The 27234-nt window shown below is 40.9% G+C and overlaps 1 protein-coding gene across 4 annotated transcripts in view; it reads left to right on the top strand.

Moving 5' to 3' along the window:
• RPS6KA2 (ribosomal protein S6 kinase A2) overlaps positions 1-27234 on the top strand; it is a 188590-nt gene that overhangs the window by 13814 nt on the left and 147542 nt on the right. The window contains exon 1 of one of the 4 annotated variants that reach the window (XM_083732338.1): positions 10747-10894. The exons of 2 other annotated variants lie outside the window; for them this stretch is intronic. In XM_083732338.1, the coding sequence (XP_083588464.1) occupies positions 10847-10894 (48 nt within the window). In that variant the 5' untranslated portion in view covers positions 10747-10846. Of the gene's footprint in view, positions 1-10746; positions 10895-14394; positions 14603-27234 lie in introns of those variants that run through there. One more of the 4 variants, XM_083732339.1, reaches the window with a different exon arrangement.

Here is a 27234-nt window from a genome sequence, read left to right as displayed (position 1 = left end):
TCATGCATTTTATTTATTTATTTAATTTCTATACCGCCCTATACCCAAAGGTCTCAGAACAGTTCACATAAAATATTGAATACATAAAATCAAAACAAAAATAACAACCCGATTAAAAAACACCACCCTCTTGTTAAAGCAATTGCAGCGGTGCAGTGGGTCTGTCTGTTAACTGGAAGGTTGGTGGTTTGAGCCCAGCCAGGGATGGCTGTGGCAGGATTCATGCATCGCGGGGCATTGGATTAGATGACCCTTAGGATCCCTTCCAATTCTACGGTTCTATGATTCTATACACCAATTGTGAACATATTTTCCAAATGTGTAGTTTAGATCCTGATGCTTACCTCCAGGGGCAGCCTGTCCCATTTCATGAAAGAGGAATGTGTTATCTCCTGCCGCCATCCCCAGTCGCTGTATTTCCTGCAGTCATGCCTCACCCCCACCCCACCACTGCCACCGCCAAAAAAAACCCAAAACCCTCTAGCCAAAATTTGTGCATACACACACATAAATAATACTTAGAGTAAGTTGCTTCCAATATAGGCATATGGAGCATAACCAAGGATTAGTCATTTTCAGCAGCCTCTATGTTGGGGCTCTAATGTTATTCTGACCCCCAAGTTCCATTAATTTCAATGGGACTCGTGTTACCCCAAACATGCTTATAAGGATATAAGTGCAACTCAAGGCACTTGGAGCTGCAACCTTCTGTTTCAACATTTAAATGCCCACTGACAACTTTTCGACTCCACCAGGCAAATAAAAATGCATCTTTCCACAATGATTAATTGATGTCTGTTTTTTACTATATGGTTTTTACTGCCTTATTTTATGTTTGCTTTTGTTGTGAACCATTTTGATATATTTTATAAAATAGCAGTATACAGTGGAACCTCAGTTGTCAAACGTAATCCGTTCTGGAAGATCATTCAACTTCTGAAACGTTCGACAACCAAGGTGCAATTGCCAGTCAGCAAAATCCATTGAAAAAATGGAGAAACATCCTCAGAAGCCGTTCAACTTCCAAGGTGCATTCGAAAATTGAAGCATTCGCTTCCGGGTTGTCGGCATTCGGAAGCCGAAACATTTGACTTCCAAAGTGTTCAACAACTGAGGTTCCACTGTATAAATATTTTTACAATAAGTGCTAGGAAGCTATTTCTGTTCTATGAACTATGAGGAAAGATTTACTTAAAATGCAAATCCATAGATTATAGATTTTGTAAACAAACAAAAAGCTCAATTTATTTCTGTATTTTCCTTGGACTTGATGACCCTTCAGGTCCCTTCCAACTCTACAGTTCTATGATTTTTTGAAGTAACAATGTAATTGCCTAACAACTGAAAAAGAACTGCAGGAAACAAGTAATAACAAGAAAATGAACATGCAAGGAATATCAGTTTCCATAGATCTAGTCAAACAGAACAGTGAATCATCTGGCAGTGCATTAAAAGGCACAAAGCTCCCTTTCTGGGATTATTGATGAGGTAGTTAAAGCATTTTTCTTTGTTTAATGTTCTGCCTTGGATGACACTGTCACATTCTGGGCTTGATGAAATGTTTGTTATATATGTTTAAATAAGGAAGTTGCTGCAATTAAAATCAAAGGGGTTGATCCAAATTAAATCATGCTTTGAGTTGGAATCGTTAAAATCAACAGGACTTACATGAGTCATCATGACTAACTTAAGTCCTACTGGTTTCAGTAGGTGCACTCTAAACTAAGGTTACCAGATGTCCCCGTTTCCCAGAGACAGTCCCCGGATTTACAAATCAGTCCCCATACAAAATCAGTTGAAGTTGAAAAGTGTCCCCAGATTCATTGAAAAAAAATCTGGTAACCTTACTCTAAACATGACTCCTGTATGCATACAATGCAATGCCAGGAAAGCAAAGTCAGGCAATTAAGAATTAATGACTAAAGTGAGACAATGAAGCTTTAATGACAACAACCATTAATGTGCACCAGAGCCAGCTTAGCCATTAGGCAGACTGAGGCAGCTGCCTCATGTGGCAGAAGACCCCAAGGCAGGAGCCCCGCAGTCACACCACCTCCTTCACCACTAGTGCAGAAGTGGCAGCAGTATTGGCTCTTATTTTGGGCGAAATTGCATCCAAAAACATTGTAGAGATCCTGCCCGAAATTGATCGGCAGAGAAGCGAAGGTGGCAGGTATGGCGGCGGCAGGGCAGGGGAAGGTGGCACTTCCAGGATGCTCTGCCCCCAATGTGCACAGTGTTTTATAGAGTAACAATAAATGTAGGCCTGGCATCAGCACTTGACAGTGGTGTAGTGGAGGGAGAACCCTGAGGAGTACAGCTCCAGAACTTGTTTCAGAGCAGGAATAATTATGTTATCCGTGAGAGTGACACTGTAATTGAATCATAGAATCATGGAGTTGGAAGGGACCGCAAGTGTCATCTAGCCCAGCCCCTACAATGCAGAAATCTTAGCTAGATCCATGGCAGGATGGCATCCATGACAGATGGCTATTCAACCTCTGCTTAAAAACCTCCAGTGAAGGAGAGCTCACAACCTCCCAAAGGAGTCTGTTCCACTGTCAAACATTCCTTACTGTAAGGTTACCAGATTTTTTTCAATGAATCCGGGGACATTTTTCAACTTTAATCAATTTTGTCAGGGGACTGATCTGTAAATCTGGGGACTATCCCCGGGAAACGGGGACGTCTGGTAACCTTACCTTACTGTCAGAAACTTCTTCCTGATGTTTAGTTGTAATCTCCTTTCTTGTAACTTGAAGCCTTTGGTTTCAGTCCTACCCTCCAGAGCAGGAGAAAACAATCTTGCTACATATTATTGATGGACCTTCCTTACACTGACAACTGAAAAGTCAGAGAATACAAAAGAAGCTGAATGCTTCTTTCTGTTTCTTTGTGGGGATTCTTACTTCTTGCTAATGGTAACACTTCTTTGCAAGATTGTATGCCTTTATGATTAAAACATAAAGGTTGCATGGCTGTGGGCTGAAGGCCTTTTGTTAAAGGTAAGAATATTCACATGTTGAACCTCTGCAGCCACAATACTTGATCAGGGACGGACACACATATCTCCCCAGGTGAAATGCAGCCTGCTGACAGTTGCATCACCCTTTGTTGTACCACAGAAACCGAACAGCCAAGTGGCTTCAGTTGGCAACGCTGCTGGAAATAAAATTCACCAGGTGCCATTCAGAACTGAGTAGCTGCTTGACTTCTTGTCCAAGAAGTACCACGGCGTAAGTTTCCTTGCTTGCAAGGGATAGGGAAGAACTGGCAGCTTCAGCACTTTTGCTGACTGGCAGGCGGAAGTGTTCATGGGCACTGGAGGGCAGGCCACGAAAGGCAGCCCAAAGCTGGAGCTGAGCCCAACAAAACTTGAGGTTCCCGTTCCAATGAACGCACATAATCTAAAATTCAATACGGGGAGACAATAGAGGGAGAGGAAGGAATATTTCTAACTGTAAATTGAATCATGGATTCCCGACTCTTGAAAAAAGAACCAACGTCTCATAAAAAGCCCCATGCCTCTCTTTATTATTTCATTTTATTTAAACAATTTACATGCCACTTAACTACAATACTCTCTATGTGGTTTGCAAGGATACAGTACAAAAAAGTAAGTATCAGTTAAAGCTATAGTATAGAATCAAATTCCAATTAAAATGCCTGCTGGGATTTTAAAAAGCCTTTTGGATGATCTCTTTATTCAGAGTTGCTTGTCCTCTGTAGGGTACTCCTGATTTTATGTGGGGGTCATCTGAATCCAGAGGTAGGCCTGCTGCTGTCCAACCATTCTTTGCAGCCAGTGCCTCTGGGTGCCAGTGAGCTTTGAGAACACTGCGACCTGCTTGGAAATTTACTGCCTAAGTAGAAAACTAGTTCCTCACTTATTGCTTAGCTCACATATGGAGCAAGCGGCACTGCCACCAAGTGGCATTTATTTAAAAGGCACAGAAATATTTGAAATTGTGGCACTTTTACAACATGAAGATTTCTCACCCTGCCAGGAAAAGCATGGACTTCCTTCATTAAATAGCCATGGTATCATGAGTGTCTTTTTCACCCTGGATGCATCAGGAATGGTACATCCTCAGTGTATGCCCCTCGGTCTTCCAGCACTGCGGTCTTATTCATGTTTACTCAAAAGTATGCCCCATTCAGTAGCGGGGGGGGGGGGGGGGGCAGCCTTGCAAACAGGACTTGTTTGTTTCCTCTGGAAAGTAAAGGGTAGCAGCAACAAACAATTGAGCATGCACAAAGCTGGCAAACTTTTGTTTCTTGTTCCTGCCAGTCATTCAAACTAGGCAGGGATAGTTTGTAATCAATCTTGGTTTAAATTATTAAAATATTCAAGTTTGTTGGATGGAAGTCAGGACTCAAAATGTATTTGGGGGCTTGCTAGATCTGATTTATGAACTATTTTTTTTTTAAAGTTTTGGCAGCACCATGAGGCCTGAAGGGTCCAGGCATATAAAATAATGTATGTAATTATATGAAGTAAATTGCTTCTTTGTTTATTAGTGAAAATGCACTGCAAATATATCAGAAGAAGAAAAAGTAAGAATAATAGAATCTGAGAGTTGGAAGGGAGCCAGGGGCCATTTAGTCCAACCCCCTGAAATGCAGAAATCTCAGCTAAAGCATCTATGACAGATTAGCATCCAACTTCGCTTAAAAACCTCCAAGGAAGGAGAGTCTGTTCCCCTGCCGAACAGCTCTTACTGTCAGAAAGATTTTCCGAATGTTTAGTCAGACTCTCCTTTCTTGTAACTTAAGAAATTGGATTATTTATTATGTATTCTATGAATTTTGGGGATAGATTAATTGACATTGATTTTTCAGAGTTTCGTTGTACAACCTTATACACATCTACATATGCTTTTGTAAGTGCATACAGTGGTACCTTGGCTTATGAACTTAATCCGTTCTGGAATTCCGTTCTTAAACCAAAGCATTCTTAAACCAAGGTGTGCTTTCCCATAGCAGTGGGGGACTCAATTTACAAATAGAACACACTCAACAGGAAGCGAAACATGTTCTTCTTCCAAGGCAAAGTTCACAAACCAAAACACCTACTTCATGGTTTGCAGTGTTCTTAATCCAAGTTGTTCATAAACTAAGCTGTTCTTAAACCAAGGTACCACTGTATATGATTGCAACCTTGACAGCATTACTCACAAGTTGTTTTCAGCCACATGATAACCTGATATTTCAGCACAAACATGACAGTTTTCACATCTTATATTTTTGTGGAGAATAGTACTCTTACGCTCTTAGTGTTTAATATATATATATATATAAATTACTAAATTGTAATGGGTGGGTATATAGTTTTGTAATGAAACTACAGTGGTACTTCTGGTTGCGAACATGATCCATTCCGGACCCCTGTTCGCAACATGAGCAGAACGCAATCTGCGTGTGTGCGAGTCACGATTCGCCGCTTCTGCGCATGTGTGTGATGTCATTTTGAATGTCTGAGTATGCATGAGTGGCGAAACCCAGAAGTAACCCTTTCTGGTACTTCCAGGTTGCCAGGGGACGCAACCTGAAAAGATTTAACCTGAAGCAAACGTAACAAGAGGTATGACTGTATTCTTTGCTTGCAAAGTCAGTGATCTAATTGTGCAGTAACTTTACCTGACGGCAGAGGTCTCTCTTGTTTATCAAAATGAGAAACCTCATTCTGAATAACCTATACTGTATTACTTTAGCTTTATAATTTTGAGACCTGGGTGTCCCTTACTCCTCTGATACTTTCCACTCTCTGAAGAAGTGGGACATTCGTGAACAGCAGACAAATTGTGTCTGGTTCACACACAACCTTATTGCAATGGCATGCATGTATGGTTCTAGGTTCTGGTTCCAACCACACAGAAAGATGGGAGTGGGGGATCCCATATTAAAATCAAAAAGAGGAGCATGTGTAAGTGCAGCTAAATGTTCCACAGTTGCCAGTTGCTTATTGCCTTGCAGCCCCTCTCTTTCCTCAAGTGACCTTTTTTTTTTTTTTTTGTATTAGAGTAACTATGAGGGAAAAGCAGTACAAATTCATACAGCCGCCTAAAACAATGTTCAGAATCATAGAAGGTAACCCCAAGGGTCATCTAGTCCAACCCTCTGCAATGCAGGAATCTCAGCTAAAGCATCCATGAGAGATGACCATCCAACCTCTGTTTGAAAACCTCCAAAGAAGGAGAGAGATTTTTTGCAGGTTGGAAAAGGACAAGGTAAGGCACTAAAACCCCTTCATGGATCACTGCCTTGCCGTGGCGAAGGGGCTTGAATAACTCGGATAAGCTATGAACTATGCCGTGCAGGGCCACCCAAGATGGACAGGTCATAGTGGAGAGGTTTGACCAAACGTGATCTACCTGGAGCAGGAACCGGCAAGCCACTCCAGTATCCCTGCCAAGAAAACTCCATGGACAAAGACAACAGGCATATAAAAGTTATGACGCTGGAAGATGAGCCCCTCAGGTCGGAAGGCGTCCAACATGCTACTGAGGAAGAGCGGAGGACAAGTACAAGTAGATCCAGAGCTGATGAAGCGGCTGGGCCAAAGCCGAAAGGACACTCAGTTGCGGATATGCCTGGAAGCGAAAGGAAAGTCCAATGCTGTAAAGAAAAATATTGCATAGGAACCTGGAATGTAAGAACCATGAACCTGGGTAAGTTGGAGGTGGTCAAAAATGAGATGGCAAGAATAAATATTGACATCCTGGGCATCAGTGAACTAAAATGGACGGGAATGGGCGAATTCAGTTTGGATGACCATCATATCTACTACTGTGGGCAAGAATCCCGTAAAAGAAATGGAGTGGCCCTCATAGTCAACAAAAGAGTGGCAAAAGCTGTATAGGGATGCAATCTCAAAAATGATAGAATGATCTCGATACGAATCCAAGGCAGTCCTTTTAACATCACAGTAATCCAAGTTTATGCACCAACCACTGGTGCTGAAGAAACTGAAATTGACCAATTCTATGAAGACTTACAACACCTTATAGAATTGACACCAAAGAAGGATGTTCTTCTCATTATAGGGGATTGGAATGCTAAAGTAGGGAGTCGAGATAAAAGGAACAACTGGCAAGTTTGGCCTTGGAGTTCAAAATGAAGCAGGGCAAAGGTTAATAGAGTTCTGCCAAGAGAACAAGCTGGTCAACACAAACACTCTTCCAACAACACAAGAGACGACTCTACACATGGACATCACCAGATGGGCAGCATCGAAATCAGATTGATTATATTCTCTGCAGCCAAAGATGGAGAAGCTCTATACAGTCAGCAAAAACAAGACCTGGAGCTGACTGTGGCTCAGATCATCAGCTTCTTATAACAAAATTCAAGCTTAAACTGAAGAAAGTAGGAAAAACCACTGGGCCGGTAAGATACAATCTAAGTCAAATCCCTTATGAATACACAGTGGAAGTGAGGAACAGGTTTAAGGATTTAGATTTGGTGGACAGAATGCCTGAAGAACTATGGATGGAGGCTCGTAACATTATACAGGAGGCAGCAACGAAAACCATCCCAATGAAAAGGAAATGCAAGAAAGCAAAGTGGCTGTCCAATGAGGCCTTACAAATAGCGGGGGAGAGAAGGCAAGCAAAATGCGAGGGAGATGGTGAAAGATACAGGAAATTTAATGCAGATTTCCAAAGAATAGCAAGGAGAGACAAGAAGACCTTCTTAAACGAGCAATGCAAAGAAATAGAGGAAAGCAATAGAATGGGAAGAACCAGAGATCTGTTCAAGAAAATTGGAGATATGAAAGGAACATTTCGTACAAAGATTTCCACAATAAAGGACAAAGGTGGAAAGGACCTAACAGAAGCAGAAGACATCAAGAAGAGGTGGCAAGAATACACAGAGGAATTATACCAGAAAGAAATGGATGTCTCGTATACCCCAGGTAGTGTGGTTGCTGACCTTGAGCCAGACATCCTGGAAAGTGAAGTCAAATGGGCCTTAGAAAGCACTGCAAATAACAAGGCCAGTGGAAGTGATGGCATTCCAGCTGAACTATTTAAAATTTTAAAAGATGATGCTGTTAAGGTGCTACACTCAATATGCCAGCAAGTTTGGAAAACTCAGCAGTGGCCAGAGGATTGGAGAAGATCAGTCTACATCCCAATCCCAAAGAAGGGCAGTGCCAAAGAATGCTCCAACTACCGCACAATTGCACTCATTTCACACGCTAGCAAGGTTATGCTTAAAATTCTACAAGGAAGGCTCAAGCAGTATGTGGACCGAGAACTCCCAGAAGTGCAAGCTGGATTTAGAAGGGGCAGAGGAACCAGAGACCAAATTGCAAATATGCGCTGGATTATGGGGAAAGCTAGAGAGTTCCAGAAAGACATCTACTTCTGCTTCATTGACTATGCAAAAGCTTTTGACTGTGTCGACCACAGCAAACTATGGCAAGTTCTTAAAGAAATGGGCGTGCCTGATCACCTCATCTGTCTTCTGAGAAATCTCTATGTGGGACAAGAAGCTACAGTTAGAACTGGATATGGAACAACTGATTGATTCAAAATTGGGAAAGGAGTACAGCAAGGCTGTATATTGTCTCCCTGCTTATTTAACTTATATGCAGAATTCATCATGCGAAAGGCTGGGCTGGATGAATCCCAAGCCGGAATTAAGATTGCCGGAAGAAATATCAACAACCTCAGATATGCAGATGACACAACCTTGATGGCAGAAAGTGAGGAGGAATTAAAGAACCTTTTAATGAGGGTGAAAGAGGAGAGCGCAAAATATGGTCTGAAACTCAACATCAAAAAAACAAAGATCATGGCCACTGGTCTCATCACCTCCTGGCAAATAGAAGGGGAAGAAATGGAGGCAGTGAGAGATTTTACTTTCTTGGGCTCCATGATCACTGCAGATGGTGACAGCAGTCATGAAATTAAAAGACGTCTGCTCCTTGGGAGAAAGGCGATGGCAAACCTAGACAACATCTTAAAAAGCAGAGACATCACCTTGCCAACAAAGGTCCGTATAGTAAAAGCCAATTTTTTCCCCAGCAGTGATGTATGGAAGTGAGAGCTGGACCATAAAGAAGGCTGATCGCCGAAGAATTGATGCTTTTGAACTGTGGTGCTGGAGGAGACTCTTGAGAGTCCCATGGACTGCAAGAAGATCAAATGTATCCATTCTTAAGGAAATCAGCCCTGAGTGCTCACTGGAAGGACAGATCCTGAAGCTGAGGCTCCAATACTTTGGCCTCCTCATGAGAAGAGGACTCCCTGGAAAAGACCCTGATGTTGGGAAAGATGGAGGGCACAAGGAGAAGGGGACGACAGAGGACGAGATGGTTGGACAGTGTTTTCGAGGTTACCAGCATGAGTCTGACCAAACTGCGGGAGGCAGTGGAAGATAGGAGTGCCTGGCGTGCTCTGGTCCATGGAGTCACGAAGAGTCGGACACGACTAAACGACTAAACAACAACAAGGCACTAAAAAGTGTGGGATAAGGATTGAATGACAGGAAAATGCATAACCTCTTCACAAACAAATCAGAATGAATACTCATTAAAGGGTGGACATTGTATAACCTCCATACAAGCTTTGTGCAGGCAAATCAGGATGAATGCACTATAAGCAAGTTACGTGGAGGAGCATACAAACAAATAGCTTTTTCATCCTGTTCTCACATTTGGTCAAACAGGTTTGACGGTGCTTTTTTTGAAGAAATATAACACCTGTTTTGAAAGTCAAAAGTGGGATTAAAGTAGCAATCCTGCTTTCTATTTTTATATGTTTTGGTTGGTGGTAGAAAACCATCTAATATTGATGCTAAGCACAAATCACTAGTATGACTACTAGCTCTGCATTTTTAATATCCTGTATGTATGCAATATTATGCATATGAGACTTCAAAGAAACTTATCTCGTATTTGAAGAGATGCATGCACTGAAGTGTTCAGACAGTTGCAATAAAGTATATAATAACTGTAATCATTTGTTCTTTCGTGATGCTGCTAGGCAGCAACTCACAAAGTGGCCACTAGCATCAATGTTCTGTTAGTATACCATATACAGGTACTGAAAAAGTCCACATGTCCAAATCTCTGTGCAAAATTCGAATTTGAGATCACTCCTCACACTGCTTTTTATAAACACCCTATCCACCAACAATTCTAACTTCCCCACCAATTTTGCAAGATTGGGCACTCATATAAAAAATACAGACTTCACTTCCCTTTCTAATTTTAGAAAGATGTGTTTGTATTCCTTATGTAAGTCTCAGTAATTCATCCAAAGAAGAAGTGAAAATGGAAGATTATTTCATTGTGCTTGGCTGACTCACACAGACCGCTCACCATTAACAGGTGTGCTGTGGCAAACTGCACGCAGTAGGCATAGCTTGGTGTCTCTTACCGTTTTGGATACTGAAACAGATTCTTCTGTTGCATGGGCTTTTAAGGAGCAGATGTTGAGAGAGGTGGCTCATCTCCTGCCTTTTCTTGCTTACGCTCCCCTTTCTAACAAACAATGCGCTTCCTTTCACAACTTCTCAATTTATTTTGATGCAGACACAACCAGGAGGCTTTTTCGTTACCTTCTTCTCTCTTTTTAGCTGACAAATAGAACTACTTGGCACCATCCAAAACCAGAGCTGAGCTACCACATGTCTCCCGGTATTTTATCTGAATCAAAGATTACTTCCAGCCTAGCCCTTTGCTTGTAATCTCCAGCTGTTTGGGAGGGGTGCTGTTTTCTGGTGTGACGTACAGGGTTAAGCAGATAACCAGAGAAGATGAAATGTGCCTGTTTCTCTGGGCAAAATGGATTGAAAATCCAACCGATGCCACCTTTGTAAATGCTGAATAAAAATGATAAAGCTGCCTCACAAGAAATTTCAAAAATTGTTCATTAAAAAGGTAAGTTTCTCAGTGGGGTTTTTTGTGCATGTTTTTGTTGCCTTGATCCACTAAAAGTTTTGACAATTGCTTTGGTTTGATGTGATAATAAATACAAAGGCTCAGAGACATAGAACATCATTCACTCAAGTTCTGCAGCATGTGACATAGTGCAAAACTGGTTTATTGCTTGCAAACATACCCCCCCCCCCCAATTCTGGCTAAGGTGTTTGGGGAAATAGTATGTATTCCAATAAAAGTAATTTTTGTTCCTTTTGACTGTAATGCCTTTATCAGAAAGATGGTACATAATATTCATTTCACCAAGTGATATATAATGATAGAAGAAGAAATGTAAGGGGAAACCCTGGGAAGAGAAAGGAAGATTACACTCATTTTAGTGTTTTATTGGGGCATGTTCCTCCGATGTTGGTGGGTGTGCAGGAAGTAAGCAAGAGTAAAAAATGTGCAGTAATTATATTCATCTCTGATAGATAATTGCAGGTGATTTAACATGGGGATTAAATTGTGCCTTATTAGTTACTATAACTGGAACTTTGTTACTCCTATAATTGCCCTTTTAAAATATCTTAATTTCATGCAGAGACGTGTGCACTATTATTGGAAAAAGTTTTTTAAAGCATATATTCTTCACATTTCCACCTTTATCTTCATCTTCCTGTACTTGATGATTTCATGTTATTTTTAAAAATATTGTAATAACCATGGCAGGTAAGACAAGGTATGAAGAGTTGGCAAAAACTTTGAAGTTTGGGGCCCTTTATGAGCAATTTCAAGTGCCACTGAGTAAGCAAGGAAACCTTTGCAGCATCCATTTAAAGGACAGCTTATGCCCCTGCTGAAATCTATTATTTCTTCATCCTCTTGGCACATACATCCATTCCTGTTAATTCAGTGAGTGTAAGTTTCTGTTCCAAGGACAGAATTCGGTTTGTTTTTGTAGAAGCAGTATACATGGAGTGCAATGTATCCAAACCATAAAAAAGCAGAGGAACCTGTATACACAGAGTAACTAGAAACAATGAAACTGCACCAGTGATATCAATCATTGACCCCTCCCACATTCCATCATGGACAAGACGTCATTAACCATATACTTTAATCTTTTCATTACTTAAATTGACTGTTGTACTGTTGAATCTCTCTCTCTCTCCCCCCCCCCCACTAGCATTTTAAGAGACTTTAGTCTCTCCTTTTTCTCCCAAGGAGCTGGTTCATCCCCCTGATTAGAGTCGCCATCAATACTACCCATCTCTTAGACTGCTGTTGTATCTGCACATTAAAGTTTGAATTTTAGTGAATTTAAATGCAGAATTTGGTGGTCCTGGGATTGACTTCGGGTGGCAGAAATTAGATAGGAAAACAGGAAATTTCTGGACACAGGAAGACCAGGGGGATGGGGGATGGAGAGAAGCACTATATTGGATTAAGGCCATAATATATAATCATGGATATCTCATCAAACAGTCCCACACATTTTGATTGCTGGCATTTATAACATTCAAAGCACGTAGATAACCTTTTTAAATAGTATGCATGAGAAGGGAATATTTAATTCTTCACCCTTCAAATTTTAATTTTGTGCAGTCTCTGATATGTGTAGTTTGTGTTAGTGTGGCTCACTGCTGAGCTACTGTTTTGGTCAGATAAAGTGAATGTGGGTGTAACAGAAAAACGCTCAGCATTATTCAGAGTGGAAAAAGCAGCTAGATTATTGGTGATGCTTGGTGTCCCATAGCAACCTGTTCTCTTGTGAAAAGGTGTATCTATGGCCTACTGTATAATCACACACTGGGATAGATATTCGTCAGGGCCCTGTTCACACCATATGGTTTGTTTGTTTTTATCAGACATGCTAGAAGGGAATAATTTCCCCCCCAGGAAAAAAAAGACTTATTTATGCCAGTCCAACATGAAAAAAGCATAAATATGCAGCAGTGTCATACAGCAGTGCATACAGTCACACTTTACATTCAGACATATACACAGAGTCTGTGTAGAAATATAACATTTTCAAAGCCATTTCTTCTACACCATCCTAGCATTGGTAATCCTAATTTGCTTTGGAAGCAGGATAAACATACTAATGTAAGGAGCCAAGGGTGAGTCTACAAGTGAGAATATCTGAGGCCTGGGACACTCAAGGCACCTACTTTGGTTTGAGAGTTGAAGTAGGCTTAAAATCCCACGAAGGAACTTCTCATTTCTTCAGCTGCTTCCACCCGCAAATGTATGTCTCTCCTAGCTCTTGTACCAAGGTGTTATCCTCATGGCTACTCATCTTCCATAGGGATCTTTCCAGTGCCACACTCCATCCATAGAAGTAATGTCAATCTGCCTTTCCGTGATTCAAAATAGTGACAGGAGTCTCTGAGTAGTTTTGTGCTCTCAGCACTGTCGTGAATCTTCACACTGGTATGCCAGGGTATTGTCTGAAGGCAACCCCAAAGCCACCTAATAGCAGATGGCCTACTGGGGCTGGGGGCTCATCTGACCTCCAGTTGGTTACTCAACTGCTGCTTGCGAAGAGGATTGGTTCTGTTGCTGCATCTGCACCGTTCTGACCTCACTCCTGTCTCCTCTCCTGCTTATCTCCCAGTAAGTAGCAGCACAAATGACTGGCATTCAGATGAGGACTGCCGCCCCATCATGCTGCCCACCTTACCAAAGCTAAGCAAGTCTGAGTCTGATCAGTGCCCAGCTGTGTGGGTGACTGTCTTGGGTTCCATGAGAGAATAGAGGTGTTATACAAATTTAATGAAATAAATAAGCCATTTGTGTTATAAATTGTAACTTAGTAACTGTATTAAGGGAAATTTTTAAAAGCTGGCAAGAAACACTTGAACTTAAGTGTTATAAGGAAGGATAGAAAAATGATGAAAGAATATTTTCATTTTTGTAAATTGGAGGGTGAAAAATTATGAAAAATGTAAACTACGTTGTTGGCTGTTTCTCATTTGCATTTATGTAAGGTAAAGGTAAAGGTACCCCTGCCCGTACAGGCCAGTCTTGACAGACTCTGGGGTTGTGCGCCCATCTCACTTAAGAGGCCAAGGGCCAGCGCTGTCCGGAGACACTTCCGGGTCACGTGGCCAGCGTGACATCGCTGCTCTGGCGAGCCAGAGCTGCACACGGAAACGCCGTTTACCTTCCCGCTGGTAAGCGGTCCCTATTTATCTACTTGCACCCGGAGGTGCTTTCGAACTGCTAGGTTGGCAGGCGCTGGGACCGAGCAGCAGGAGCGCACCCCGCCGCAGGGATTCGAACCGCCGACCTTTCGATCGGCAAGTCCTAGGCGCTGAGGCTTTAACCCACAGCGCCACCTGCGTCCCTGCATTTATGTAGTGCAGCTAATATTCAGCCAGCACTTTATAAATATGCATATCTGAATGTCTTCTCTGAAATGTTAGAAAGGGGAGGGGAATAACCTTATATATTCCTCCTCAAGAATATAGGAGGATTTTATGTTGCCTGATTATTGCTTTGTAATAGCTTGTAAGAAATAATCTCCATTTGATCTGACTACTATCACCAGTGGAAGTTTTTGTCCTTAGAGAACATATGCTTGAGTCATCAATACAAGGGGAAGGAGGAATGAAGAGAGAGAGAAAAAGAGAGATAAGCCTTCCATTGCTTTCAGCTTTATATATCTGTTAGACGTCTCTGAGCATCCACCCATTTCATATGAGAATCATATACATGGGCAAGGTATTTCTGTTCTATTGAAATTGATCCCTTTTCTTGTTTTTCCACATTTGCATGAATGTGGTAGAATGAAAAACGTTTCTACTAATTTGTACTTAAAACTGCTCATATGCTTCCTTTTGCACTTACTTTTGCTGTTTGTCAGTGCCTGCTGCTTCTTATAGCTATTTGTGAGGTAATTGTTTATGTGTGAGAGAGGAAGAAAATCTGAAAGAGGAGAAAAGACATAGCTGGATTCCTATGCAATTCTGATCCAAGTTTTGAACATGAGTGCAGTTAACTCTCTTTTCCTGGTACCCCGAATTTAAAGTGAGGGTTGTAGGAAATGTTGGTTTTAAGATTTAACTCGAGTTAATATGATTCAGCTCTCAACTATGCAAAAGGGAAATGTGCTTCATTCATGAAGAATTATATATGATCTATGATTAGCGTCAGTATTTAAACAGCAAAAGTCCCCAAAACTGCAGATTCGTTAATTGTCTCCCTAAGCCAGGCTAGCCCAACCATCTAGGCAGGTGAGCCACCTGCCTGTGGTGCCAAAATTCCAAGGCTTTCTGCTTCACCTGCATAGGAATTTTGGAGAGAGAGAAATAGCCACTGCCTGTACTTCTAGAGGTGGCAATAAAACAGCCTAACAGCTGGTGGGCTGGGTGATATGCCCCATATTACAGCCAAAGACACTGAGAGCTATCTGATCACAGATGAAAAAAAGGAGGATGTAATACTGTAACAGAGATTTAAAAGTGAAAATGAAAATACTACATTCATGGAAGAACGCAGCCGCATAACTTTTATTTAGGGCTGGTTCCCACAACATTGTAAGACAAACTATGGCTTACCGAGACTGCAAACATGTGGACTCCCTGAGAGGAACTCACAGCTGCCTTGCTCCTCCCCAATCCTTTTTACAACTGTGCCCTGCCCAACTAAGCCAAGGTTTGTTTTGTGTGTCTTCCAAACTAGGACCTGGAGTTAAGTTCTGCCCTTACTAACCACAAGCTGTAGCTAGCCTTGGCTGCAGATCAGAAAGAACTTAACCACAAGCCTCTTTTCAGCTTCACCACAAACCATGGTCTCAGAGTCTGGATTTTAGGGTTCTGTGAACCAGTTTAATGTCCTGTCTGCCTTTCTTCCTGTCTTGGCTCTTATTTAAAATCCCACTATCATTGCTAATTTGTTATTTCTGCACCTTATATGAACATAGGGACTATAGCTGCCTAGCAACAAACAGTATTCACTTCCAAACATCAGTCTTATTTACTGTCCTAAAATGAATTTTTGAATGCATGGCTATCTCTGATAGGATCAAGGACAATATTTTGAAATTGTTATTATGTCTAGCTTCTTTATGATATAAACAGGATTATTCTTGTTTGTTTACAATTCATTCTGTTGGGATTTAGGATTTCAATATGCCTGCTTGCCTTGAGTAGCTTTGTGTGTGGAGAGAGAGAAAGAGAGGATTTCAGGGTGAAATTAGTCCTTATATATATATTATTTATTCTATTTGAATCCAGCCATTCTCACCATAAAATGGCAGCTCATATTCTCCTGGATTCTTAGGGTACATGTTCATAGTAATTCAGTATTTGCATTACTATCTGCCTGCACCTAACAAATGGCTGATACTTATGTGAATATGCACACATCATATTTAAAGTACAGTCACATGTTTCTACTCAAGGGTACATTACATATCCCTGAATGAAGATGATTGTGTCCATTTTTTAGTAGTTGCCACATTATATATAGTAGGGGTGGCTAAGATGCTGTCCTTTGCATGTTGCCAGACTCAAAACTCCCATCAACCCAGCCAGCATGGCTGATGGGAGCTGTAGTTCAACAACACCCATAATATCCATATGGGGCACAGATTAGCTATCTCTGCTCTAGAAGGATCAAAGTGTATATGCAAGAAAGTTACTGAGGTTGCAGTCCTATCCCTACTAACTGTCAGGGATCTAGCAATAAGCCCAGTTGAATGCATTGGGACTTCTGAACAGATATGCGTTGCTATAAGACATTTTCAAAGGAGGATATTTGGTGTGAGAAATAGTAATATATATTATTTTGGGGGTTTCATGTTTTCTTTTTTCTCTCAGTTCATCTAATGTCACCATTTTGTTCCTAAGCTATTAGTAATAATTTGTTTTGGTAATTTCCAACCCATCTCATTTTGTGAGTAGCCTGTTAGGTTTTAATGGTCCACATAGATGTGTATGTGTGCCTGGACAGATTTCATTAGGAAAAAGCTTTTAGCAGGAACCCATGAACTCTGTTGCATCATCTGAATTTTATCCAGCTTCCTTTCACTGCATTTTATGGATAATTTACACTAAGGGCGAATCCACACTTTGGTTTGGTCCACTTTCTCTGGGAAAACCTGCTGTTTACCACTGAATTGGAACAAATGTCAGTGGGACAAAAGAGAAACCTCCCAGATCTGTGCCTAGAAGTCATGGACGAAACAGAAGAAATTGCAGGACAAAGGGAAGTGTGGATGAACCCTAAGCAGGCATTTTGGTTATTCTGAGCCTGAAAGCTAGAACTTTAAGCTAACTCTCCTGTGCAGCTGCTGCTGCCATCCTGTTGGGAAAATGCCTCAGACATATAATGTATTAGATCAATAGGGAATTGCTGCCTACGTGAAGATAGGTACTACATTTCTGTCCTCATTTTATTTAAAGATGTTGGTCTGAAAAGAAAACGATAAAAGTAAGCAATTTCAGTAGCTGGATTCATCTCTGAAACCTTTTACAGATACCAGCCCACGAGAGCTATAGAGAACTGAAATACAAAATGTCTCTTCAGAATTGTTACTCATTTTGGTGCATCCGTTTTTGAATGCCTTTCTTTAGAAAGCTTAGACCTTCTATTTGTCTATTCAACGCTGTCATCTGTCACTGAGTGAGAAGTATTTTCCCTCTTAGTCAAACCTACTGGTGTTATGAGGGATTTCCAAAAAAATATGCCTGGTAGCAAGTAGTAGGTCCTCTGTGTGGAGAAGATGGAGAAATGCTGCTGGATGACAGAAAGAAAATGGAACTGTTCAACACTTACTTTGCCCAAAAGGAAAAGAGTGCCTAATTTGGTGATAACAGAATAAACAATGTAAGGGGCGAGCTGCAGCCCAAGATAAAAAAGAGGTAGTAGGAAGCATTTGGAAGTGAATTCAAACCTCCAGGGCCTGATGAGCTGCACCCAAGGGTACTAAAGGAGCTTGTCGATGTAATCTCAGAGGCTTTGTCTATGATCTTTGAGAATTCTTGGAGAACAGGCGAGGTCCCTACAGACTGGAGGCAGGCAAATGTTGTTCTCATCTTCAAAAACGGGGGGGGGGGGGGAGAAGAAGACCCAAGTAACTACAGTGGTACCTCGGGTTATGGACGCTTCAGGTTACAGACGCTTCAGGTTACACACTCCGCTAACCCAGAAATATTACCTCGGGTTAAGAACTATGCTTCAGGATGAGAACAGAAATCATGCTCCGGCAGCGTGGCGGCAGAGGGAGACCCCATTAGCTAAAGTGGTGCTTCAGGTTAAGAACAGTTTCAGGTTAAGAACAGACCTCCAGAACGAATTATGTTCTTAACCTGAGGTACCACTGTATTGACTGCTGAGCCTGACATCGATACCAGGAAAGGTCCTAGAAGAGATAATAAAATGGTTGGTCTGTAAGCACTTAGAAAAGGATACTGTGGTTACAAAGACCCAGCATGGGTTTCTCAAAAACAGGTCATGCCAGACAAATCTCATTTCTTATTTTAATAGAGTTACGAGCTTAGATGATCAGGGGGTTGCTGTGGATGTAGTGTATCTTGATTTCTGAAAGGCTTTTGACAAAGTCTCCCCATGATATTATTGCAGAGATGCAGGTAAAATATGGACCGGAAGGGATAACAGCTAGGTGGATTAGTAGCTGGTTGACTGACTAAACCCCAAGAGTGCTCACCAATGTTTCCTAATCATCCTGTAAAAAATGACAAGTGGGGTGCCATAAGATTCTGTCCTGGGCCTGTTGTTATTCAACATCTTTATAAATGACGTGGATGAAGATATTGAGGGGATGCTAATTGAATTTGCAGATGACGCCAAACTGGGAGGGATAGCTAATGCCGCAGAAGACAGAATCAGAATTCAAAATTACCTTAACAGAATGGAGAACTGGGCACAGGCTAACAAAATGAATTTCAATAGGGACAAATGTAAGGTTCTGCACTTAGGCAGGAAGAATCAGATGTGCAAATATAGGATGGGGGACATCTGGCTTACTAGCAATACATGAGAAAAGGATCTAGGGGTCTTGGTGGACCACAAGCTTAACACGAGTCAACAGTGTGATGCAGCAGCAAAAAATGCTAATGTTCTCCCATCCCTCAGGTTGGATCCCTATTACTCATATTTCCCGTTAGATAATATAATATTACTAACTTTGTTCTAAAGTTACAATGTTAGTTCATCAGCATAGCACTTCTCTAGCATTTGTTTCATTCTCCTAAGAGAAAAATAAATTGCACCTGTACTTATTTTCCCCTGACTTACTTTTTAAAGGAGATGTAGCCAATTTTTGTTATTATGGCATTCCAGTGCATTTTGTCTTGGCATTCAGAATGATCTCCCATCAGTATCACTTCTTTTCTCATGACTTAATATTTTTCCATTGTATGGGAGCACATTTGTCCTTTCATGCAATCTAACAAAATAACAACCCTATATCCCAGTAAGCCGGGGAAAGAGGTACACCAGTACACCAGCACGATTGCCTGCCATATGCTACAATCACCAAGCCCAGAACAGAATTGGGAAATATGCTACTCTGCATAGCACCAAATGGAGCAATAGCAGCCATACCATGGCAGTGTCTGTACCAGTAAAGGCCAGCATGACAGTGTCGTAGAGGAGATGAGTCCAAGTTGTGGAGATAATGTGGTTGAAATTTAGAGGAAGTCTCCCCAGTTATTTCCCCTATTTCCCTCTTGCCCCATCAAGCACATACCACCCTTGAGGTATTTTCATGTATCATTGTACAATATTCTGAAATCCATTGGGACAAAGGACAGTTGTTGTTGGACTACAACTCCCATCATCTCTGATCATCAGCAGGACTGCTGAGGCTGATGGGAGTTGGGAATCCAATAACATCTGGAGGGGACCATGTAAGCTACCCTTAGTGCTGGGGTGGGAAGATGTAATGGGAGATAGCCTCCTGTGTCCTGCTGATAGTATAATATAATAAACACAAGAATGTATTTGCTATACAATAAAAAACACTACAATACAATACATAACAATAAAATGGAGAGGCAGCAAATTATAAAATGACACAGCACCTTCCATTCCACTCTGAAAACCACTGTGGCATAGGCAAGAAGACACCAGCCACCGAAGATCATTGGTATTTTGGTCCTCAGAGGTTCAACTCTGCTTATACCATCCATGGTTAATAATAATAATAATAATAATAATAATAATAATAATAATAATAATAATAATAATAATTATTAATACCCTGCCCTTCTAGCTAGGTTCCCCCAGCCACTCTGGGTAACTTCCAACAAAACATTAAAATACAACAATTCATCAGACATTAAAAGCTTCCCTAAACAGGGCTGCCTTCAGATGTCTTCTAAAAGTTGGATAGTTGTTAATTTCTTTGACATCTGATGGGAGGGTGTTCCACAGGGCAGGCGCCACTACCAAGAAGGCCTTCTGCCTGGTTCCCTGTAACTCACTTCTTGCAGTGAGGGAACTGCCAGAGCTGGACCTCAGTGTCTGGGCAGAACGATGGGGGTGGAGACGCTCCTTCAGGTATACAGTTCTGACCATGTGATTTATTTGACCACTTCCAGATGGCTTGTCTGTTGAACAAAAATCCTGATTTGTTTATGGTGAAGTTATGTGACATTACTTCAAGTGTTATCCTGCAGTGCATTTCTGCATTTTTTTTCCTTATTGCAGTAAGTCAGATTTGGGGTAAAGTGGATTTGTTGTACAAGAGCTCCCAAACAACTTTAATTACACAACCTGAATTTGCCAATGTGATTGAATCCCAGCCCCCAAATAGTGACAGTCTGGAAGCACCTGTAGAGCACAGCAGTGAATTTTAAGCCTCAAGTCTGTAACTATAAATGCTAGCTTATGCACATTAGTGGTATATCCATAATTGCTTTGACAGCTGGCTTGGGCTTTCCTATGCTTCCAAACTGTGATGCAGTCTAAATGTTAATTGCCTGTACAGTTTCTGAATGATGTAAAAATTCTTTTAGAATAATGTTTATAACATTATTAATATTAATATTAATATACCCTATACTCAGAGTTCCCAGAGCGGTTCACAGAATAAACTCAAAATATAAAACAGCAAAATACATAATCAAAATAAAAACAACAACAACCCAATAACCCCCTCCCCCCCAAACCCCCCACATTTTAAAAGGGCATAGGATGTCAATCAAATCCACCAAAGGCCTGGTTAAAAAGAAATGCTTTTGCTTGGTGCCTAAAGGTATACAGTGGTACCTCAGGTTAAGAACTTAATTCGTTCTGGAGTTCCGTTCTTAACCTGAAACTGTTCTTAACCTGAGGTACCACTTTAGCTAATGGGGCCTCCCGCTGCCGCCGTGCAATTTCTGTTCTCATCTTGAAGCAAAGTTCTTAACCCGAGGTACTATTTCTGGGTTAGCAGAGTCTGTAACCTGAAGCATCTGCAACCTGAAGTGTCTGTAACCTGAGGTACCACTGTATAATGAAGGTGCCAGGCGAACTTCCCTGGGGAGAGCATTTCACAGACAGGGAGCCTCTGCAGATAAGGCCTGTTCTCGTGTTGCCCCCATCTGGACCTCTCTAGGAGGAGGCACACAAAGAAGGGCATATTTGTCATTGGTTGGTAGTTGAAATGCTACCTTAAAACTGTAAACCTGAAGTACTATACATACTATAGTAATGTATGTTGGCAGTTTTATAGTGCTATTTTAACTGCCCAGCAGAACAAAGCCCCAAAACACATATAAAATCCTTTAATTCTCTTTAAATCCAGACAAATCTGCAAGAATGTGAGTAGTCTTTTAAAGCTGTATCAGAGAAGTCACACATGGAATTTTGTCAGCCTGATAGTTCTTCATTACGTGTTTGCAAATCTATTCTTCTCTATCACTATAGACACTAAAGTTACATTCCTTTTATTGCTGACTCTCTTGTAATTAACTATTACATATTACATAAAATTAATTTTATAATGAGTGATTTTAGAGTGTTGTTTGTGCTGTACTTTTGTACTGTTTTATTGTTGTTAGCCGCCCTGAGCCCGGCTTCGGCTGGGGAGGGCGGGATATAAATAAAAATTATTATTATTATTATTATTATTATTATTATTATTATTATTATTATACCCTAAGATCACCAATTTCCTATCGATGGTGAGGTTATAGTTTCAGCTGTGTAACAGCCTTGAGAGTCAAAAGCATTTCCTATGATTAGGTATTGCTCTGTGTGGAGATCTAGCTCTGTGGACTTCATATGCAAAAGTTTACTGCTTCAATTCCTGGTTATAGACTCCCAGGAGAGTAGATGCTGATGCCTGGAGATCAGCAGCACGATACCTCTAAGCAGTGTGTGTGAAAACTATCAGTCTGTCTGTCACACTTCAGTTAGCCTTGACTGCTTGCACAAACAACAAAGTGCTCTTACATCAAAGTTGCCCATCACCAAGTTCACACTTTTAAACTCACAGTTGTAGAATAATGGGAGCAAAATGATTTGGCGCTATGACACATGTGACACAACAAGTCAATGTCTTCTTGTTGTTATGTGATCTGTGTTCCTTAGTTGGGGCTTATAGACACCTGGTGTTTTGCTGCGATTGGCTATGGTGTCAGTGCCAGAATATTCTCTTCTGGTCTGGCTTATCATCTGTAGAAGATAGAGGGAGGCAGTTGCTTGAGGCTCTCCACTGGCTCTTTTTCTTAATTTTTTTGGTGTAAAGTTTTCCTGGAATCATGGGTACAACTGGGAGTGAACTGAGCAAGCTGAATTGCAGCAAGTCCTCATGAATGTTCATAAGCGTTTTAGTGGAAATTTCTCCCAACAAACATATTTTTACGCAGCTTTTGACTAATGTACACGTTTCTGAAAGCAATTTATCCTATATTTTCATTTTATGCACACTTCCCCCAACATATACATTTTTGAAACATTGCTTCAGGTGTCACCTTGAGCTCTTTGGATAAAAAGTGGGATGTAAATGTAATAATAATGAAATAATTCTTTAGTTGGCAAACTGCATTGCTAAATTCAGAGGTGTGCAAATTTTGAAGGATAGCTGTGCTTTGGCTCGTGTATTAGTTTGAGAAGTGTGAATTAGGTGGTTTCTCAAGAGCCACTAGCCATGATGGCTATGCTCTGCCTCCACTGTTGGAGGCAATAAGGCTTCTGAATACCAGTTTTTGGATACTGCAGGAGGGAAGAGTGCTCTTGTGCTCCGATCCGACTTGCAGATTTCCCATAGGCATCTGGTTGACCACTGTGAGAACAGGATGGTGGAGTAGATGGACCAGTGGCTTGCTCCAGCAGGCTCTGCTTCTGTTCAAGAAAATGAAAACAAGATTAAATTTCTCCCCCATTCCTGGAACAAGCATTGCATTCTGATTTCAATCTACCCTGCAACACTCTATCACTCCCCATTTCCTTCCTTAAGCCGGTGATACCCCACAGGCATGGGAGTTCCACTGGTGCAGCCTTCCCCCTGTGCAGCTGTATCATAACTTTGACATAAGTTTGTATTCTGCCAGCCCAAGGAAGATTTCACAACCACTCTGTCACAAGAGGGATAAGATGGTTCTGCTAGACAAGAATGCTGTGAGCTGAAATAGTTGTTAAATAGATATAGATGTGTATTAGACAATGTTTGTAGTTACTCATGCGAAAAAGAATTAAAAATGTTGCAAAGTATTAGTTGAAACAATATTTATCTTTGAGTATGTGCAGTTGGCCTTTGACTCTACGGAGATTAAAAATAAATAAATCCCAGTGGAACATCTATTTCTTGGTAGTTACTGGTGTTCAGTCGTTTTAGTGTGCTTTTAACACTCACTCACTCCTGTTTGCTTTTGAGGGAGGTTTAAATGTGTGCTTTGATGACTGATTTATTTTAAAGCTATGTGTTATGTCCTTTTAGCAGTCACAGACAGATTTAGCAATGGTGCTATTTTAAAATACGATTTATACTGCAGCTTGGACTGATCATTATCATCTCCCTCGTCATTCTACAGTACTTCTCTTATGAGGGTAGTATTTGTGTGTTCATTATGCATATCAGGTTAATTGAAGGGTGTGTGTACAACACAGGCTTTAAAACTAGCTTAATAATCCCCTCTTCCCAGGGAAGCTGTAGCTCTTTGTGAAGGCCTAGGAATCTCTCAAAGAACATTCCCTGCACCATGGTTGGAAAACTAATAACAGTAAAACTGGTAAAATACGAATATAGGTTTCATATGCTCTTACCACTATGTTTAAGCCACCTTAAATTACTCAGTGTGGTGGGTACTGCTGTTTGGTAAACTGTTGGTTTGGTACAGCTCATCACATTGATTGGGTGGTATTATGCCAGGGATAGGCAGAAAGTAAATTGTAGTACATTGGTGGGTTATTAGTCAATCATAGTTGGCTACCTAGTTCCTCACTAGTTGTTGGGATTGTTCTAAAGAATGCTGGATCTTGGTTTGATCCAGCAAGGCATTTCATATGTGCTTAAGAAAGAGGAAATACTAGGAACCACTTAATGCAAACTACTTGAATTTTAACTGATGAAATCCTAAGTATGCTTTCCAAACTACAACCAGACCTAACACGGACACTGGCACCAGAGCCTGCAATAAACCCAGATGCCAACTTTGCTGCCACATACACCCGGACAACACCATTACTGGCCCCAACAACATCACACATACCATCTCGGGACTATTTAATTGCTCATCGTCTAACATTGTGTATGCCATCAAATGCCAACAGTGTCCTTCAGCTCTCTATATTGGACAAACAGGCCAGACCTTACGCCAAAGAATAAACGGACATAAATCGGACATCAGGAATCACAAGACAGAGAAACCAGTAGGAGAACACTTCAATCTCCCAGGACATTCTATACAAGATCTCAAAGTAGCTGTTTTACTGATTTTTATTCAGTTTGATTTTGTCAGACAAAAGCAAAAAGGGGTGCATTCAGGAAAAAATGAGAGAATGCCCACCGTCAGTCAGATGCAGACAACTTTTATGCTCTAAGGCAAAGCAACAGTTCAGCCCCCCTTTCCACCTCCCAGACATCCCCCTTTATGCATATTCATTGAAGCTCAACCAATGAAAGAATTGATGTTGGCCTTTCGGTTCCAAGCTGCATTATCCACTAGGTGGCGCTGTGAGCTTATAAACTATTTGATCTAATTGCTGTTTCCAGTAAATGCTCCGGCCCCCTATTTCTCAGGAAAGGGGTCTTGTGGTTTTAACAGTTTCTAGGCTTAAGTCTGCTTTTAGAACTTTGTGGTGGGCTAGACATCCTGGGCAAGCAGACAGTTTCTCAGAAACAGCTCCACTACCAGCAAAATCCCCTGACCGCATCCTCTTGCAAACTCGCTGTGTTGCAAAAATATTGTCTTTGCAAGCAGGGGCAAGCAGGGGAGAGAGAAATGTCTTTTGGCTTTTAGTTTGCTCTCTAAGATGGCTTTCAGCTTATAAAATGGCTCCAGCCTGGCTCTCCAAAGTGGACCTCTGGTCTCCACTCCTTCGTTACTACAAAGGAATTTCAGAAATAGACTGGAAAGAGAAGCTGCTGAATTACAACTTATCACCAAACTTAAAACCATGGAGAAACCTGGTCTGAACAAAGACCTTGAATTCTTATCTCATTATACATGACAAAGCCATTTTTCACCTTTTCACCCCTTGCTTTTTCCTGTAAGACCTATTGCAGTCGTTAAGAGTCGTCAACAGGCTCATCACAGCTATCTGCCAATCACCCATTCCCACCACCCTTCTGAGTAATACCCCTCCCCACCTTCTCACTATATAGAAGGGTCTGGAAACTTCTGTTTCAGTGTATCTGAAGAAGTGTGCATGCACACGAAAGCTCATACCAAGAACTGACTTAGTTGGTCTTTAAGGTGCTACTGGAAGGAATTTTTTTTGTTTTGACTATGGCAGACCAACACGGCTACCTATCTGTAACTTTCCAAATGTCACACATTGATGGACAACAGGGATTACCCCCCCAATCAATAACACCAAATCAGCTTTAATTGTGTAACCTGAATTTGCTGGTATGCAGTTGAATCAATCCATAATAGCAACAACTTAGAAGTGCTGGCAGTTAAAAGAGAATGGGAATATTTACGAGAGATTTTTGTACTGTGACTGACACTCTCCATGCTAGATTATTATTATTACATGGGTTATACGTTTCTCCAAAACAAATAATTTGGATTGTAGTGGACTATTATCAAAATGTTCCCGAACATTATTTATACAATATATAAAAGTTAACACTCTCAGCAATCAATGAAAGTCCTCTGCGAAAGCTTCCATGGGCCGATCTTGTTCATTTCATCTTTGAATCATGGGAAAAACTCTTGACAAACTAAAGAGATAAGTATCTCAGGTGTTTAAGTGATAACTGGCAATTGGCTTGTACAGTTGGAATGGTTTATAATTAAGTTTATTGCAGATTTTAGTAATTTTCCACAGTACTGTGTTGGGGTATTGTTGGTGTATAATGTGCACTTAAGTTGAACCAATGCTTCAGGGTAATAACACTGGCTAGACTTTGCTCTTTGAGGATCCGGATATTTTCTTCTGTTTCGATGTTTACAAAGTACAAATGCACAGCTAACTAGGTTCAGAGTGCCAGAAAAGATTTTCTGTTTGTGTAACAAAAATGCTCCCACATAGAACACCCACACAATATATTATGAAATATATATATTGTTTCCTTTTATGCAGCGGATGTACTGGAAGCCACAATAGACATTTCCTCTATGCTACCATCGTTAAAGAAAAATGCTAATTAAGTAGTATTTATCCTATTATCATGGATGAACTGATCTGGACCCTGCAATCAGCATCTGAGGCTCTTCTTTGTGTTCCTCCTCCATGAGAGGATGACAACAGGAGAACGGGCCTTTTCTGTGGTGATTGTTTGTGGAATGCTCTCCCCAGGGAGACTCACCTGGTGACTCATTATATATCTTTATGCCCCAAGAGAAAATGCTTTTCTATAACCAGACCTCCGGCTGATTAACATTCTGTGGCCTTTTAAATGTGTTTGTGGGAGGGGAGTTATTTGTTCATTTTTGTTTTATTATGTTCTCATTTTGTATTTTTATGTTGTGAACTGCCTTGAGATCTTTGGAAGAATGCAATTTTTTAATAATAATACTACTAATAATAATACCACCAGTTTCAGAAAATAGACTTTAATTTAATCATTTAATCCCAATATAATATGAGTTCAGGGTCTGATGTTTTTATTTTGTTCATTATTAAACACTTATGAATATTGCTTTATCGAATAAGACTGAAAAATCTGGTTAGTTGCTGTAGTCTGAATCCTTCTCCAGACTGGAGCCTTCTTTCTGCTGGAGCTCAACACT

This window comes from Podarcis gaigeae (assembly GCF_964106915.1).
Source record: "Podarcis gaigeae genome assembly, chromosome: 3".
NCBI lineage: Eukaryota > Metazoa > Chordata > Lepidosauria > Squamata > Lacertidae > Podarcis > Podarcis gaigeae.
Note: the sequence above shows the minus strand (reverse complement) of the source record. Positions and strands in the feature narration are given on the sequence as shown.